Here is a 19704-nt window from a genome sequence, read left to right as displayed (position 1 = left end):
TTCTTTGTTTACATCGCTATAATATGCTAGAATATATTGGTTATAGTATATTTGGCCTGCACCTTTCTTCTTGGTTTCTTGGATAGCACAAATGTCTATGTTTTTAAATAGGTAAAAGGCAATAAGAATAATACTTACTGACAATCAATTTATTGTACCAGCAACCATTTATTCTACCATTCTACCTTGTTGGTAGTAGAACAAATAGATTGTGAGTAAGTCTTATTCTAATTTCTTTTTACCTATTTGAGATGGACTCACATAGGCAACCTATTCAAGGTCTATGTTTGCATTTATCAATTCCTCCATTATCTCCTGGTTTTTGTCATTAAAATAAGTGGTATTTTTCACTGTTTTCCTCGTTTTCGTTGTTCTTGCCGTTTAATCATTATGAGATCTATCGAGGTCCAAGTCTTTGTATAAGTTCTTTGAGCCTTGCTTTGTTTTACAATGGGAATACAGCTAACCTGGTCCATCAATCTTCCTCTTTTTTCCGGGATTGAGACCGGCTGTGAGTGTACACACGGCTTCTGATCTACTCAATCTATCCATTTCTTTTGAATTTTTAACATGTGATACAAAAGTTTTTATACCTAGTTGTAAGTAACTATTTGCAAATGTATCAAGTAAGTAACATTTCCACAAATTTTTAATTCACAGTCAACATTTCATCTTTTTGTATTAAATTAAAGTGAAATTAATTACTTTCAGGACTCACTGACAATGGTTTAATAAGACATAAAACGTTTAGTGTCAAGTAATATTTTTGGACAAATTTGTTTATAATTTAAATATACCAATTTACGAAAAAGAAGCTGTTATACTTCCTTTTTAATTTTCGAATGAAGCTTTTGTATCGACAGTTTGCATGTATTGAGAACATATAATTTAGGAAATCGTGGGTTTATTTTAACGAGAATATTCCTAACTATAGAACAACGACAACCTTTACGTAAAGTAAATTCATTATACAAATTTTATACTCGTATATTCACATTACATTTTAAAAAAATCGTGTTTACTAGAATTTTCCCGTTTACTTCGCAATTAACTTTTAAAAGATAAAAAATATGTTCTTTATCAGAATAATTGCTCTTGGCCCCAAAACTTTTCGTATTTGATTAATTCAGGGATCCGTACCATACTAAAACTGTGCTAAAACATTCACCGTATTACACGATGTCCGTATGTTCGTATGCGTATCTTCGCAACCAATTATGTATAGAATTGTTATTTTGTGCATTTCTCTTGAATGAACCATTTTTTAGATATGCAGTTAATGGAATTTTAATGATTACTAAGATATAAACATTGAGAGAGCACTGTATTAACATTGAGAACTAATGTCATATAGTCAGTCAAAAATTAGCAAAAAAGGCAAAGCGTTTTAAACCAAAGTACACAAAACAGTTTTTTTTTATTTCATACCAGTAAAAAGGAAAGCTAAAATTGTGTTTTTTTGTTTTCTCATCATAGAAAATTTCTTTTCGTAATGTTAATTTTTAAATCTAGAAATATTTCATATTTCCTAAACATTTGGGATAGCTATAGGACATGAAAAATGTCCTGAAGATTCCAAAAATTGTACGAAGCGTATTTTCGAACACGCCAACATTTATTTGTAAACGAATTTATTCCGCTTAGCTGCTACACACTGTATACATTATTATGATATTGAAATTTACTCTAGATTTAAATACAGTTACTGATTTTATAAAATTCAATATTATTTTATTTATCGTATGGCAATTACAACACATTTAGAACAAATACACAAACACTAGTAATATAGGTATTTGACAAACTTTAAATAGTTACAAACAAACATCAAGTGTATTTATATAATCAATTGACTCTGAAGTTGCAAACAGGAAGTCTTCAGGACTACCATTGTAGGATCTTGAGGGACACTCTTCGATAATGTGGTCGATGGTTTGGTTCTCCCCACAGTCACATTGAGGAGACGGGTTCTTTCCCCATTTATGTAGCATGTATGTACATCTGCCATGTCTGGTTCGGATCCTATTTAGAGTGGACCATATTTTGCGTGGAAGCTCAAAATCTGGTGGCTTGTGGGTAATGCAGGACATGTTATTTTGCCATGCGTTCCATTCTTGGGACCATGCATTCGTGATGTTGAACTCCTCATGTATCATTCTTGCCGTTTTCATTGGTGGTTTTCTAGAACGGAGACGGGTATTTCGTGCATCCTCGGTATCTTGGTGGATCGGCAGGTTTATATTGTTCATGATCTTTTTGTATTCACGTGTAAGTGCGTCGACTCGTCGTAAATGTGGAGGTAGGATGTGACTTAATACTGGAAGCCATTGGGTGGGAGTTGATTTAATTGTACCAGCTATCATCCTCATAGAACTGTGCAGCTGATTGTCGACCTTTTTTACGTGTGGACTGTGTAACCAGACTGGAGCATAATATTCAGCGGTCGAGAAGACAAGGGCTAATGCAGTATAGCGGAGAGTGGAAGCCGATGCTCCCCAGGTGGTACCGCAGAGCTTCTGTATAATGTTATTTCTTGTACTCAACTTTTGGCAGTTTTTGTTAAATGCTCTTTAAATGATAGCGTTCTGTCTAGTGTTACGCCCAGGTACTTCGGTGTTTTGTTGTGGGTAAGTGTGGTATTTTCAAACCGTATGTTGAGTTCCTTTCCAGCAAGTTTATTGTTCAGGTAAAAGCAACTAACTTCTGTTTTGGATGCATTTGGTTCAAGTCGCCACTTGCGAAAATATTTGCCCAATATATATAAGTCTGCCGTCAGAACTTCTTCAGACGTTTCTAGTATTCTGCATCGTGTAGTGAGGGCCCAGTCATCGGCGTATCCGAACTTTTATGACTGTGTTTCCGGCATATCTGCTAGGTATAAGCTAAATAGTAGTGGAGAGAGCACTGACCTCTGTGGTAGGCCATTTTTAAGTTTCTTTGGTGGGCTGATATCTGTGCCCATCACTACTTGAAACGGTCGTTGAGCATGCTATCTATTAGGCGTGCTATTGGTTTACAGGGGATTGCACGGAGAATTTTGGCAGAGAGAAGTGCAATTGGTCTGTAGTTTTTTAGGTTGTCGGTGGGTTTGCCTGGCTTTAGTATAGCTATTATCTTAGAGCGCTTTAGTTCTTGTGGAATATTTCCAATTTCCATGATGTCTGTGAAAAATCGAGCCAGCCAAACTTTTGTATACTTGCCAAAATTTATTAGGAATTCAGGATAAATTCAGGGTTTTGTCAATTTTATTGAATTTTCACCCTGAAAATTCAATAAAATTGACAAAACAAACAATAAAAATTAAGAATTTTTTTATTCAATTAATATCTCAATGATCTTAGTTACAGGCGCCAAATTGTTTGGATACCATTAAAATTTATTTATAAAATACCTTGAAAAATTTGAGTATACATATTATAAAACAAAGGTGACAATTGAAAGCGGCGCAGTCAATCTTGATTCGCTTTACTAAATAGCCCTAAACTTGTAAACCAAAACAAATTTATAAATTTAATTGGTTACTGTTCTATTTCAAAACTTTATATTTCTGTACTATTGTTAATTTTAATGTTACTTTTAATTACTATCAATTTTAAAATTGACTCGGATACTCTCTTGTTAACTCGCTAGCTAACTCATCTCTTGGATCTGCTCCCACAAACGGATCTCGATCTCACGTCCTAAACAAAATCCCTCCTCTTGGATACTAAATTCTCGTAGCCTAAGCTTCCTTCGATGCAATGATAATTTGTTAGTAATTACAAATATGCTGTTAATATTAACTTCTGCACTGCTACCATTCAGCATACATAAAATCGCCACTGCTATCATTTTATGAAACACTTTCGAAAAAAAAATACTTTTTAATTCACACACAACTTAATTTTCTTCTACCGTTTAAATTTAGCGGCATTCAATCTCTTTTTAGCTTCAGATGTTACTCTTTTCACGAACAGAAGCAGACTGTCTTTTCTTCTTTTAAAATCCCATCAAACATACAAATACTCCTACCATCTCTATTTTCAACCAACGATCTTTTAGTATTTCAAACAAACAAACATAATTCCCAGTTTCTACAAAATCCATCAAATTTATATTTTTCTTGTTTTTGATACACACCCAACATTAGAATCTTCATACATTACTTTCTCAAATTTCCCCGATTCGACAAGACAATAACTTATAACAGTGAATCGCTGTTTTATAATCCCTATCGTTAAAAAACAATCTCAAATGGTTTTTCCCTGAATTTTGAAACGAAACACTTTCTATTCATATAACATTTAATCCCACCTAATATTTTAAATTTCACAATTCACCATACGTCAAAAAACAGTCCATTTCACTTCCAACACAAATAAAATCTTATATGAATATGATTCCATTCTTTAATTTTTTTAACATGTGTAAATAACAATTTTTGTCATTCGCCCTTTTCTCTGTCATTTAAATTTTGTGCATATTTTTGAATCATAACAATATGTATATACCTTCCTTTTTAGATTTTTTTGTAAAGTTTTAAAACTGTTTTTGTATTAACTGTGCATTTTCCATTCCTAACTTTCTTTTTAATAATTTTACGTAACACATTTATCGATTTTACTGAAGATTTTAGCTTGTTAAAAGTTAGTGCCTTCTTTTATGTTTAGCTCTACACGGAATATTCCTTTGTCGTCGGATGTATAGAAATATGCATTGTATTTTTAATTGATTTTGCTGCTGTGTTTTCAAAAAAGTGGGCTACTCCCTTCTCACCAAATCATTATTAAAACTTTTTTTGTGGTAATTATGTTAAATATATTAAAAAAAAATATTTAAAAATTTCTTTATAAAAGGTATATATGAAAACAACTACATCACAGAACGTTTTCGGAATTAAAATTCCATCATCAGTGCTATTTCAATGTACATGTTTTGAGCCACTAAATACTTAGGCGAAAACCCTTTAAATGTTTTTAAATTGAATTTGAGTTACAATATTTAATTTTATATACTAGAATGTTTAAGTTACAACAGGATAGATAACATGGCAATGTAAGACTCCACTGGAGGTTGTTAGTCCTGAGACAAAGTTTCTACGAGGACTTTAGGGTATTTAGTGGCTCAAAACATATACTTACATCCAGATAGCACTGATGATGGAATATTAATTCCGAAAACGTTCTGTGATGTAGTTGTTTTCATATATACCTTTTATAAAGGAATTTTTAAATAAATTTTTTGATACATGGCATACCCAGCAAGCTACAGGAATTTAGTTTCCTTGTGGATATTTTTTTTAGCAAATTAATAACTTTCTTTTACCATTTTACTAAAATTATATACATTGCCTACTTCTTTATACTATTTTAGAGTTTTGTCCTTAGTTCATTTTATAAGGCCTCATTCAGATCATGACTATAATTTTTTGCTAATTTATTAAGAAAAGACGCAAGAAAAAAGGGGCCGACTAGGTTAAGATTTTGTTTAAACAAATTTCAAAAATTAACTTTTTTGCCCGGGACAAACATTTTTGAGTCATTCTGCAACAAAAAATGTCCTAAGTCAGTTTTCTTAAAGTTGATCGTTGTCAAGTTAGAATAAACGTTTTAAATTTGGAAAAACACGAAATCGGCCATTTTCAAAGTTCTGACACTCAGTAAAAATCATCAGACTTCTAATTTTAACATAAAAACAGTCAACAAACTGTCAACATCACCAATAAAGATTTATCTTATTTTTTACAAACACGTGCTAATGCAATGTTGTGACGTAATGTTAACCTAGATAATATAACAATTTGTAAATTCGTTTGATCTCGGAAATACATGTGCACGTTAGAATATACTCCAGACCTTCTCCAGACGAGGCCAAAAATACAGCCAATATATATATATATAGATATATATATATATATATATATATATATATATATATAGATATATATATATATATATATATATATATATATATATATATATATATATATATATCTTCGTATGAACTTTACATATTGCAGTTTTAAATTGTAAAAATAATGATAAAAACAATAATAAATAAGAAAACACAAACACAGAACAAATAAAATAAAAATTATTAAAGTCGAAGGTTACAGCCTCGAAGCCAATCTCTTGCCTTGGGAGTGAGTTGGTGGATTTCTTGAAGACTGCCAACGAACTTGGTGGCTGATTACTGGAAGACGATGTGGTTAATTGTTTGTTCAACAGCGCTGCATTTGTCAAATCCTGGACTGGTATTTATACCCCACTGGTTCAGAGACTTGTTACAAACTCCATGATCAACTCGTATTCTATTAAGGTTGCACCATTCACGAAGAGAAAAGCCGTCTGGTTTAATTGTAGAGTTTCCTATGAGATTAGCATTTCTGATATCTGGATTCCATGCGCCCATCCAGTGCTCCTCGATAATGAAATCAGCCAATCTTGTAGCAGTTCTAGTAAGTGGATGTCTGGATTTCAGTCTTAACTCTCTTTGGTCTAGCTCAGCGATGTCTGTATTTATCGGTAGTGCTGGGTTTTGTTGGCATTTTTGAACTAGTGTGTTGAGTGCGGCTAGTCGTCTTGTTGCTGGTGGAGCAATGTTGCTTAAAACTGGAAGCCATTGGGTTGGTGTGGGTTTTATAGTTCCCGTTATGTGCCTCATTGTTTGGTTTAACTGGGTATCTATGACGTTTGTGTGATGACTGTTTAGCCAGACAACTGCAATATTCTGCAGTAGGATATACTAAGGACAGCGCGCTCGTTCTGATGACCTCTGCATTAGACCTCCATGATGTATTTGCTAATTTCTGAATAATGTTATTGCGGTTCTTTATTTTTGCTGAAGTATTTTCCAAATGCTGTTTAAATGTTAGGGTACGATCTAGAGTTACACAGAGGTATTTTGGGTTCGAACTGTGCTTTAGAATGGTTCCATCGCATTCTATGTTTAGTCTGTAATTTGCCTTGTGGTTGTTAAGATGGAAAGCTGTTACTTCAGTCTTCGATGTGTTTGGTTGTAGGCCCCATTTCTTAAAGTATCTGTTAACAGTGTTTAGATCTGCTTCTATGGTGGTTTCGGCAATTTTTATGTCTTCTTCTTGAGCACCCAGAGCCATGTCATCGGCATAAATAAATTGGCGCGAGGTGGTAGTTGGTACATCTGACGTATAAATATTAAAAAGAAGAGGAGACATAACTCACCCTTATGGTAAGACGGTTTGCAGGTTTCTAAACTTACTGTTTTTCCCATTTACGTGTACTTGAAAAAGTCTGTATAATAATAATAATCTGTCTCTAATACAGCCAATAGAAAACGTAAATGCAATTATTCAATATTCATATATGTATATTTATATAATTTCACTATATATATTTTCGATCTGCTATTATCGAAGGTACGATTATTGTAGATATTCCCCTTTATCCATTAAGAAAATGAACTTTAAATGATCCGTATTGTAGTATTATTGTTGTTTTTCAGCTTCCCAAGTTAATTCTCTAAAATACCATGCGGGAATTCTGATGAGATTACAAAAAACTAACCGAAAAGTATTTTCATTTTATTTTCGTTTTTGATGTAGAATTTGTGTTTATGTTACACTTTTAAACAGCAACTAATTCGCTCACAAAACAAACAACGGTACGTCGAAATCATAATAACACAGAAAACGAGCGAAGGGAAATTCTTTTAAACTGTACAAAATCCGGGAAATGTTGTGTGGAAATATTGTGTTAGTGAGTGGATGCTTTGTGCAGAAAGCAAAAAATAATACATATCGGCCAATAAGCAATAATTGGCACTTTGCAAACAGCCGTATAGTATTTAGGAAATTATCATCAGCATATTCTACCAATTATGGTGTAGCCTCCCTTACATATTCATTCTTCATATCTGTCCACAATTGTCCAAAATTCGCTTTTTTGTTCAATGTTGTACCGGCTTGTTTCTTTATGTCATAGTCCCATCTTAAATTTAGACGTCTTCTTGGGCTCTTCACGTCTCTTGGATACCACAGTGCAATTCTACAGCGGACCACCTATTTGTCAGTTTTTCTCGCTAAATGTCCACCCCACTGCCATCTTTAAGGATTTAATTCCATGAATTACATCAGTAACCTTGGTTTTCTGTCTGATCCATTCTATTTCTTTTTTCGATATATCTTTGTTATACCTGCCATGCATCACTTCATTGACCTTTCAGTGACTTTTAAGTTTCGATATTATCTCTTTCTTTAGTGTCCAAGTTTCGCAGCCGTATGTCATGATTGGCAGTATACACTGATCGAATGCTTTTTCTTCAGGTGGATTGGCATCTTCGATTTGAATATAAGTGAATTTCTACCAAAAGATATCCAAGCTAGTTTCATTCTTCTGTTGATGTCTAGAAGTAAGGAGCCAGATTTATGTATTAATTGTCCTAGGTGTACATACTCGTCTACTGTCTCAAGTGTAGTGTTGTTTATTATTACATCTTGGACATCCACTAGCTCGTTGAACTTGGTTTTTGTTTTGTCAAGTTCATTTTTAGTTTAATTACTATTTAAATGGGAATAAGCCACAATTAAAGGTTAAACTACGTTTATTGACGTTTCAATTTCCACTTCGGAGAAATTGAAACGTCAATAAACGTATTTTAACCTTTAATTGTGGCTTATTCCCATTCATTTTTAGGTCAACTTCATTGCTAGCTGCATTTAGGTCGCTGTATATATATATATATATATATATATATATATATATATATATATATATATATATATATATATATGTACATCATCAAAAATAATACACAATTTGAATGAATGACAGTCAAGATACCACAAAATAGTCGATGAGAACCACTTCCTCTAGTTAGTGACAGGGTTAGGAGAAAACAAAAATAAGTTCCCTAACAGATTTGTTTAATAGAATTATGGAGGTAGGGCAAATGTCATATGGATAAAGAAATCTTATATTCCCTTACAAAAACAAAGAATATGCTCTAAAAAAAAACAAATTATATGGTCATAAAACTACTTAGTCAGAACATGAAACTATAAGAGAGGGTAAGAGACAAGGCGAAAAGCTCAGGTTCGTTTAGAAAAATATTCCCATGAGATTTTGTTGTACAATCAATTTCATGAGATACCCCAGAATAAGGTTCAAGACGCTTAGGCGAAAAGTTCTAACAACCAATATTTTCTTTCGGATACATTTTTTTTAGGTTTTTTTATCATTATGAACAAAAAAGATATGTGGTAAGTATTTTCGTTGATTAGAGGGCATATTGCCACTTTTATAAATTATCTTTTTTTATTAGTTTTTAAATTTTTTATTATTTATAAACAAATCCCAGACAAGAAAAGATGCTGACACAAGCAAGAAAAGATGCATGTGCGTTATATTAAAGTAAGAACAGAAATGAAGCCAAAATATTTATCACATAGGGCCACAAAATATTCAAGGTAAAAATAAAAGAAAATTTACGTTTGTAATTAAAAATTCAATTTTCATGTTAAATAAACAAAATAATGAGATCGTTACATGTAGCTAATTATCTGTAAATAGTTCCTAAAATGTAAACAATTAGGCATTTGTAAATTAGTAATTTATTATTATTATAATTTTAATATTTACGTGAAAAGTATTAAGCATTTAATACCTATGTAATTTTAATTCGTCAATAACTTTTATAAACAAACCGATCCCCTACATCAATAACAGCCACAAACCATGCAATTTGGCTACTTTACAAAACGAAAATAGGCACTATATTAAATTAATCACAGAGGAAAAACTCACCCTCCTGTATCTCTGCTTTTGCGCGGCTAATCTAATCACAGTTTTATCACCCATCTCGCCAGGTCATTAACAAACTAATGGACAATTCAGAGTTCCAACCCGAAATACAAATGAAACCGTTGACACCGTCAACACAACGTCAAAAAACAATCACTAAATTTGTTCACATCAACTCACATTGTTTTTTACTCACGGAATTCTTGAATTAATAGTGAGTAAACTTTAGTGCATTCTGTGTGTATACAGAGTAAGTATTGCACGTATTCAAAACAACGTGAGTTCAGCAAATCACAGTGAGCGTTGAGCAAGAATGGTCTTAAGGTAGTTAGCGGCGTTGCCAATGTCGAAAATAAATCGTCAAAAATAAGGAATTTTAATAAGTTGAATAACCTATTTATTGTATTATTGAAGTTGAATTAATTCAATCAATCAACCATTGCCAATGTGCAATTGAATGTGAATTTAAAAGCAATACAAGTACTCCTTTTCTAGTGCTTTACAGTTAACTTGATCTTTTTCGCTAATATGTCTTCACTTATATTTTACATAAAGTGGTTTAGTTCTTCTTGTAACTGGTGTAGCAGTTGTAGATCATCTTCATTCTCTGCTATCAGAACTACGTCGTTTACGTAGCATATTATCTTTATTTCTTTGTTTCCCATTTAGTATATATTTTTTAAATTGTTAACAGCATTGACAGAATGCGGAATAGACCATCGCTAAACTAAAATAATCAAATATATCTACCAAAATGCCACAGCTAGTATAAGACTATCTGAACAAGTAATAAATAAATTCTGTATACAGCTAGGAGTACGGCAAGGAGACACCGTCTCTCCAAATCTATTTACGACACTTTTAGAACGTACGTAAGAAGACAATTCTGAACGAGGGTAGTATCAAGATAAATGGAGAGAAGTTCAGTCATTTGAGATTTGCAGATGACATTGTCCTTATAGCCGATTGTATGGATGATGCAATAATAATGTTTGAAAAATTATATCACGCGTCCTTGGTGACTAAAAAGAGGTTGGAATAAAGATTAATATGAACAAGACGCAAATAATGCTGTCGGGAAAGAAACGAAAGGCAGAATTTACAAAACAGTCATCAGACCAATAATGACATACGCGGCAGAAACACGACCTGACACAGAGAGGACTAAAAGGATGTTAAAAACCGCAGAGATGAAAACACTTAAAGACATTGATGGTAAGATACTATGGGGCAGAGAAGTACAGATATATGACGTAGATGCAAGGTGGAGAACATCAAAAACTTTGTAAGAAATAAAACAGCAGAATGGAACGATCACATAAGCCGAATGACAACAAGTAGAGTAGGAAAGGCGACAAGAGACGGTTTCCCAATGGAAGGCGATCAGTAAGAAGACAATGAAAATGATAGAACTGCAACTTACTGGAGGCACATTGCAAAACAGACAGAGTCGTATCTACATAAAAAGAAGAAGAAAAATTTAGTTTGTTCGTATGATTTTAAAAGGTTCAGTAGCATCTAAGTGCTAAGCTCAAGCCTCACTGGCATTTAATAATGCGTATTTTAGATGGCTCTATTCGATTTACGTGAAATAAATATTCTTCATTTAAAAATAAAGAAAATCGCTTTATTGGAAGCCAAAAAAATACATTTTTTACATAGATCGATTTTGATATTTGAAATTCCATTTTCTTCAACCTAATTTTTTTGGTAATTTTCACGCGCAATACCAATGGTTTTTATTATTATAATATATATGTTAATATATAAATCATTGATTAATGACCCCTATTAATGAATGATTTTCTATTAATGAACGATTTCATTATAGGCAATAGAACATACATTGCTTGTATAAATTAATTTAACCACATTTAACGCTCTGTGATTGGCAGTTACCTGTGGTGTAGGCAACCAAACATACCTATTTATATTTCCACTAAAAAATTATTTAAAATGAAGTAGCCGCTGTAAGTACTGTCTGTCATTGTATGTCATTATTTATCGTTAAGTAAATAAAAATTTAAACTCAGATATTTTTATTTCTGAAAAGTACGGTCGACGGAAAAGTTTTGTAACAAACTCGTGAATTAAAATGGCGATTAACAATCTCGAACATTAACGCACTTGCTTCGCTCGCGCGTTAATATATCTCAATTGTTAATTGCCCTTATTAATACACTTTTTGGTTAAATAACTATTAACCAGCCGTGTTTTAGAGAAAATTCAATTGTCGCTATTTTATTTCATTACGACTTTGCTCCAAAATGAATTGTTTTGAAGTTATAAGCAAGGAAAGTAGAAAAAAATCGATGACTTTAATAATTTTTAAATAATTTAATTTTTTTATGAATGTTCCCGACGTATTTGAGAGGAAGAATAGGTCAATTAGTATTATCGAAGTTGTCACCTAACTATTTCTGCAAAAATTCGAATCTCTTACATTCAAATTTAAGTCGTTTTTTCACAGATTTGCCCTGGTCTAATATTTAGTAAAAAGATGTTTTGAAAGACATGCAAACCTGCTTACCATAGATGGACTTTTCTAGTTATTTGTATTAAAATCTATCATATTCACTTGAATTCTTTTTGATCAAATATTTTTTGTTTATTTTTAATATAGTGGTGATCGTAATTTATTCTTTTTAAATCTGGCAACACCGCATGTACCTTACATTATTTAGAAAACAGTAGTTGCAACCCATCTACAGAATTGTTTACCGTAAGAACCCATTACCTAAGTATCATAATCGTCAATCGGCTATACCTATCAGGTGGATTTTATTTTGACTCAACGCTTTAATATCCTTATCGCTTGTTTTCACTTGAATGAGAGTTTTTCAATCGGTGGTGACTAATAGTATAAAGTATGTATGCATTGTTTGGTCGGCTTAGGATTATATGGCATTCTTTACTTTTGTTGGTATCGTGTACCTGAAAGGTGTAACATCCGATAAGTGTGAGTTATGGGGAGTTCTTATCAAATTTTATTTATGGTCAATGACTTATTGCTGGGACTCTTTTTAACTAACTACAGATTAGATTGTTCATTCGTAATTTCCTGATAGTTTATACTTGTTTATGATAAGATGGGAAGGTTTCCATAGTTTTTTTTCTTTCGAATTTCTTTTCGAATAAAAAGTAGCCTCTCCTCTCACTCCTTTCAGATGATTTTTAGTTAATTATCGATAAGTATTTCAGTATATTTTTCATCTAATTATTGTCATTAATCATTCTTGAATTGTAGCCAGTCTAGATCCACTTTAATTTGCCGATTCCTACTATGATATGCCACTGAATCTCTAAAAATAATACGAACAAGTTGAATTTTGCGGAGCATATTAATTTTGGGACCCCAAAAAAGATGCAAAAAGTTTACCACTTTTATCCCCGGGCTTCCCCTAAAACCCTAATTTTAAATAAAGATGTTTATAAGCATTTTTGTGTAGAATGAACCGTTGTCTTAAAAACAAAGCTTGAAGCGAGCGCCGATTTTGCATGTCAGATACGCGCGCGAAATTAATGTTCAATAAAATTTATATCAGCTCGACGGTAAAAATTCGATATCTTTTGATTCAAGTGACCTATAGACAAAAATCAAGATGCGTTTAAAAGGTAAAGAGTTCAGCTTTTGTATGCAGTTTTTATATTTTGCCGCAAATAAACTCGATTTTATACAGGTGTTAAATATATAAACATGGCGCGATTTTTGCCACTTTTTATGTGATATCGATAATCACGATATGCGCCAGTCACAAACCCTGTGCTAAATTTTTTATTTAACAAAATCTGAAAACATTGAAAATTTCTCATTTTTTTGCTCCTATTTTCGTTTATAATTCGGAAAATATTGATCCTAGAGAAAAAATTATAAGAAGTTAAAAGTTTCGTTATTCAATTTTGCACAATATTTCGTTAGCTGAAAATTGAAAATTTAATGTTTATTGTTGAAAAAATAGCAATAATTGGAAAAAAAAGTACAAAAAAATGAAGTTAATCCTTTAAATGTTTTCGACTTTCTAAACTTGACTTACAAGCTCCATATTCCGCCTAGAAAAACTTTTTAATATGTTTAAAACGTGTGCTAAATTTTGCTAAGATCGGTCGGATAGGTTTTGCATAATAATTTTGCAATCCAGCCTACTGGAAAAAAAAAAATCGCAAATTTTCAAATTTATAGTAGGCCCTAAATAAGGCTCTCAGATAGTTGTAAATTTTTTTACATATAAAGGAATGCTCAAACTTTCAACCACTTTTTGTAAAATTCAAATCTGTTCACTAGGAGAGCCTAGAAAATTTTTTAAAGTTTTAAACATTTTTTAGGCTTATAAACAAATTGAATAACTTTACGAGCTTTAAACATATCGTTCCAAAAAAAGAAAAATTATTGAAGATTGAGTCAAAATAAAGTTTATTTATGAAAAAAAATATTTTTTTTTGTTCGCCTTTATTTTAACAATTTAAATTATTTATTAACAATTTATAAATACATATTTGTTTACTAAAAGTAACAATTTACTTCAATATATAAATTGTAAGCTCAAAAAAATGCATGAAGAAAAAATGCAATTACTTGTTTAACATACAATTGTTTATTGCAAATTTCCCAATTTGCAATTAAAAATGGTATTTGAAAATATGATATTTGAAATCCTTGTCGTCCGAGTCAGCGATTCAAAAAAAAAGAGCAAAATTGATTAACAAGAAGCCGAGATAATGCAATTTTTAGCGCGCGCTATGATTTTGAACTCGCCGATTCACATTTCGAGTGAATGTCCCCCATCACCACCTCTCATGCATTCCGAGCGACATTTTACGCGAAAACGGTTTTTTATTTGTCTTTTTTATGGATGTTGCCATGAAGCGCATTACGTAAAACTTTTGATATAAAAAGTACTTGACAAGACGAGGGTATTTGTCTAAAAACGAGCCCTCTATCACTTATGGTTACACGGCAAATGTATGCCAACTTTGACCTTCAATATCTCGACAACCAGTAAGCCGAATGTATCTTTTTTTTTAAGAAGCGTCTTTTAATGTTTTTTAAGTGTATAAATTTTGAAATTGAAATGTTTAAAGCTCGTAAAGTTATTCAATTTGTTTATAAGCCTAATATATATAAAAAATGTTTAAAACTTTAAAAAAATTTCTAGGCTCTCCTAGTGAACCGATTTGAATTTTACAAAAAGCGTTTGAAAGTTTGAGCCTTCCTTTATATGTAAAAAAATTTGCAACTATCTGAGAGACTTATTTAGGGCCATTATAAATTTGAAAATTTGCGATTTTTTTCCAGTAGGCTGGATTGCAAAATTATTATGCAAAACCTATCCGACCGATCTTAACAAAATTTAGCACACGTTTTAAGCATATTAAAAGGTTTTTCTAGGCGGAATATGGAGCTTGTAAGTCAAGTTTGGAAAGTCGAAAACATTTAAAGGATTAACTTCATTTTTTTGTACTTTTTTTTCCAATTATTGCTATTTTTTCAACAATAAACATTAAATTTTCAATTTCTAGCTAACGAAATATTGTGTAAAATTGAATAACGAAACTTTTAACTTCTTATAATTTTTTCTCTAGGATCAATATTTTCCGAATTATAAACGAAAATAGGAGCAAAAAAATGAGAAATTTTCAGTTGTTTTCAGATTTTGATAAATAAAAAATTTAGCACAGGGTTTGCGACTGGCGCATATCGTGATTATCGATATTGGGCACATCCTGAAGGGATTCCAGCAAAAAAATAGCTTCCTATGGAAAATGTCCAATCCAAAACAGATCTCGTCTAGACTACAATGTATCGGCAAAGTTAAAACGCTTTATTTTAGATAAAAGCACTCTTAAAAACAAAGTCTTCGCAGAAACAGGAGTAAAATATATAAAAAAATCTTGATATAAATTCTAACAAGGATGTGAAAATACTTGCCAAATAACATAACCTTCAAACTACATTCACGATATATTAAATTCTATCTTGGAGATAATATATCATTCTACTAACAAATACGACAAAAATTAAAATATTGGGAGCTTCGATTACGATTTCGATTCGAAGTAATTCTTTAGACTTCATTAAGATACATAGAATTTTATACGATTTCCTATATACCTTCAGCCAAATTTAACTCATATAACCCAATGTTTACTGTGTTCGACTGTACCAGGACATTCTGGAAATTGTTTCATTGTTTCTAAAGCCCATTGTTTTCTGTGCAGCAGGGGGGAGGGAAAAGTCTGGTTCAAATGTGGGATCGGCTTTATTGTTGCCGTAGCAGGAAATCGTCTAATTCTTTCATTGTTCCTGTTAAACTAAAACAATTTTTAATAGTCAATCAGTTCTATGAAAATGCAACTAAACGTAATATAATACATACGAGTATACAGTATGGGGCACGTGAAAGGAATAAATTAATTATTTAGAGAACCGGCCACTTTGTGACAACAATTTTGAAACCCGCCGATTTACATTTCAAAATGAGCGTTTTCTCAGATTATTTTTTTTAGTTTGAACATACATATATGTGGTGTTACCGATAATTTTTTTTTATAGAAATGTGGATGTTGCAATATAATATTTGGAATGACCCTTTAATTCTTTGTACAACTGAAGTAGTAGTTTTTTATTGCAATAAATGCTATTATTTATTAATTACCATAAAAAGAATATGCTCAAATCGACGGGCATCACGTAAAATACAATTAGAAAGACAAGCAGTGAAGTTTTCCTATACAAATATCATAACCGAGAAAAATTTTAGAACCCCCAGTAAGGAGAATTGAGAAGTAAGAAGTTCTCAAACTGTTCATCTAAAAGATCTTTTTAAATGTAATAGAAAACAAATATCTGATAACAAGAAACTGGATATTCTGCTAACTTTGCAAGATAATCACCACACCAGTTTACAGCAAGTAACATTGGATAATCACTTTGTCCATTTAACTATAATCCATTTCCATCATATTGATAGCACATTATGTATGCAAATCCCTAAACTGTTGATACGAGTGACTCAATGAAAAATAGATATTTGTCAACAATAGGAAAACAATTTTAAATTGAGTATGACTACCAGGTATAAAGGTTGAAGCAGAATAGAATACAATAGTTTTAAGGGTTACTCATCCCTAAATAAAGTTGCCAGTGTCGGAGTGATGGAGATTAACAGGTACTAATGAATTTGCAAGAAATGTAAGATGTTTATTTTATTGGTTATATATAAAATAATTTGTGGCCGTAACAGGGGCCGATTTGTAAAAAAATGAATATTATTTTAATCAAATTCCATTTCAGATTCACTGCTTTTATTTTCTTCCTTGTGAGCATGACTAACAGCATTTTTCCAATTTTCTGGAGTTTTTCTAATAAAAATTACACACTATAGATTTTTTATTTTATAAATAGTTTTATTAAACGAATTTTAATTGATAAAATTTCGCATTCATCTCGTCATTTTATACGTCATAATTTACGAATATTTTTCAATGATCACTAAAATACGTTGTTTGCTTGTTTATTGGAAAATGTTGATGGTACGTGTCCTGTTCGTGTTGTTGACAGCTTCAAGAGGATTGGGACAATAGAAATTTTTTCATCATCGTCGGTCGACGACCGAGAGATTTAAAAGGATTATAGTTGTAATAGGGTTTTTATGGCGTCGTAGCTAAGTTTGCGGGGAGTCCTTTCGTCTTTACTTTCTTGTTTGTTTAGCAGGTTAAAGGATTCATAAAGTATATAGGGCGGATCGGATCGCTTACAAAAACATGGGATCTTGGGCGTTCACCCTTTTTAGTATGTACGAATACTAAATGGACAAAAAGATTTCTTCAACCTTGTATCCGACAGTGTTTCAAAATATATAAAAAATATGAAATTTGATTTATAGTGTCAGTTTGGCACCACAAACGATAAAAATAAAACTGATAAAACTAAAAGAAAGTGACTTTTGAATTTGTAGCTAAAAAGTTACATTGCCAGTTTGAGGTACAGTCTTTTATATCTAAGGTGTGGGGTGAGGTAGAAATTAGATTATCAAATATTGTATGTTTATTGAGCATACAAAAATAACAATCAAACATGTAAATTGAAAGTATGTAAGTAGAATATATTAAATGCTGCCAAAAATATTAGAACTGAACCCTGAGTAACCAAAACGCTTATGCTTCATTGTGAAAAATATAAAAACAATTTTTATTTTTAGTCAAACACAGTCATATGTCGCATTTACTGCATTTTATAAGAGTAAATCCAGATGTACAATATCTACACTTACCCTTGGTGATATGTTTTGGTCAGTGAGCAACCGAATCCTGTGTAGTGGGTTGATCTGGTCTCAGTGCAAGAGGAGATTGAATTTTATTTTTAGGCTGCAGCGAAGGTCTACCTCTTTTACTTTCTTTTCTTGTGCGTGATAGAGAATTTGCTAGCTGTAGTCTAAATGCTTTTAAAGGTATAGGTTTTTCTTTCAGAGCAGTGCAATCATTTTTATAGAGAATCCATGCATATATGACACATATGTCCAATATCCAAGAGAATGGGAAAATACGATCTCTTGGCACTACTTCTACTTAAATACCATCCAAGTAAAGAGTTTGCCTCATTAACCCCTCCCATACGCTTATTATATTGGGTAATTAGAGAGGGACAGGGTACATTTACTTTTCTTTTTTTAGTTTTACAGAACCTTTGTAGGTAAGTGAGGGGTTGAATCACACAAAAATTGTCAGTCCATTTAGTAACAATAATTCCCTTATCGGTATTAGACTTATACATATATGATCCTCTGCCACTTTTGGACATTACCTTGTCGCTTTCCATTATATATCTCTTGATTGTTTTGCATAATAGTATCCCACATTTTTCCTTCACATAAATAAAAAGCTCCAGACCGGAAAACCAGTTGTCGCAAAAAATTACTGAATTTGAGTGATTAGAAATGGTCTTGCTCAAACTTATAACAACGCTAGCACCTAGACCAAAAGAAGTTTCTTCTTCAGTAAGCGAGTTTAGAGTATTGTGCAACTCAGAAAATGTGAAAGCTTCTTGGTATGAAATAAAATCAGCAATGTAACCAGACACGCCAGATAACCTGAACGAGTACTTTGATATGCAATCATAGTTTCTTCTATGGAATACTGATTTTCAAATTGATGTTTCTGGCAATTAAATCTGACTGTATCCAAAAGTGGTCTGATTTTGAAATACCGATCTTTGGTTTCGTCTGTAACTTGGCTGTTGTTATTGCAGGGTATAAATCTTCTGAGAAGTTGAAATTGTTTTATGAGTTGTGTTGTTTTATTAGAAGTGTTGATGGATTTTCCTCTTACCTGTGTACTGTACAAATTAGACTGGTACACGATATTTTTAATAATGGTAAGTGAAAACAACTTGGTAAATTACTTCAAAGGCGTAGCTACCTGTCCACTGAAAAATCGATCTGGATCAGAAATGGAAGTAGTTGTAATACCATCTTCTGTTCTCGGATCTCTTTTTGTTTTTTTTTTCTTTGTACAACTTCCTCTTCTTCGTTTGCTCCTTCCACATCAGCTTTTCTATCTTCATCTATTTCTTGTATAACCATATTGTTTAAACCTGTTTCATCAGTTTTCGAAAATATTTTCGTGTTGCAAATTTTCTTCCGAATCAGATAAATCGGAAATATCTGAAATATTTGGATCTACCGGAGATAATGCAAGAGTTTTTTTCTTCCCATAAAAACATGCAGCCCTGATTGGGTTAAGATCCACAATAAATAGAGTTTTCTTTGTAAAATCTGCAACAAAAAAACTTGCTACAAACTGGCAATGTTGCTTTTTACCTACATAGTTATTTGACAGATTTTACCATTATATAGGTCTTTTATCACTGTAAACATTTAAAAAACTAAAGTAATGAACCTTTATATTCAATGTAAAGCCAAAATATTGTACAAAAAAGGTTTCTACTTAC

General features: G+C 32.0%; 1 protein-coding gene across 3 annotated transcripts in view; it reads right to left on the bottom strand.

Annotated features, from left to right (window-relative positions):
* Positions 1 to 19704, bottom strand: part of LOC140444956 (transmembrane protein 47) — a 635087-nt gene that overhangs the window by 61560 nt on the left and 553823 nt on the right. Inside the window, exon 1 of one of the 3 annotated variants that reach the window (XM_072536683.1) lies at positions 9762 to 9978. The exons of the other annotated variants lie outside the window; for them this stretch is intronic. Coding sequence (XP_072392784.1) covers positions 9762 to 9815 — 54 coding nt within the window. The 5' untranslated portion in view covers positions 9816 to 9978. Of the gene's footprint in view, positions 1 to 9761; positions 9979 to 19704 lie in introns of those variants that run through there. 3 annotated transcript variants of the gene reach the window in all.

This window comes from Diabrotica undecimpunctata, chromosome 7, assembly GCF_040954645.1.
Source record: "Diabrotica undecimpunctata isolate CICGRU chromosome 7, icDiaUnde3, whole genome shotgun sequence".
NCBI lineage: Eukaryota > Metazoa > Arthropoda > Insecta > Coleoptera > Chrysomelidae > Diabrotica > Diabrotica undecimpunctata.
Note: the sequence above shows the minus strand (reverse complement) of the source record. Positions and strands in the feature narration are given on the sequence as shown.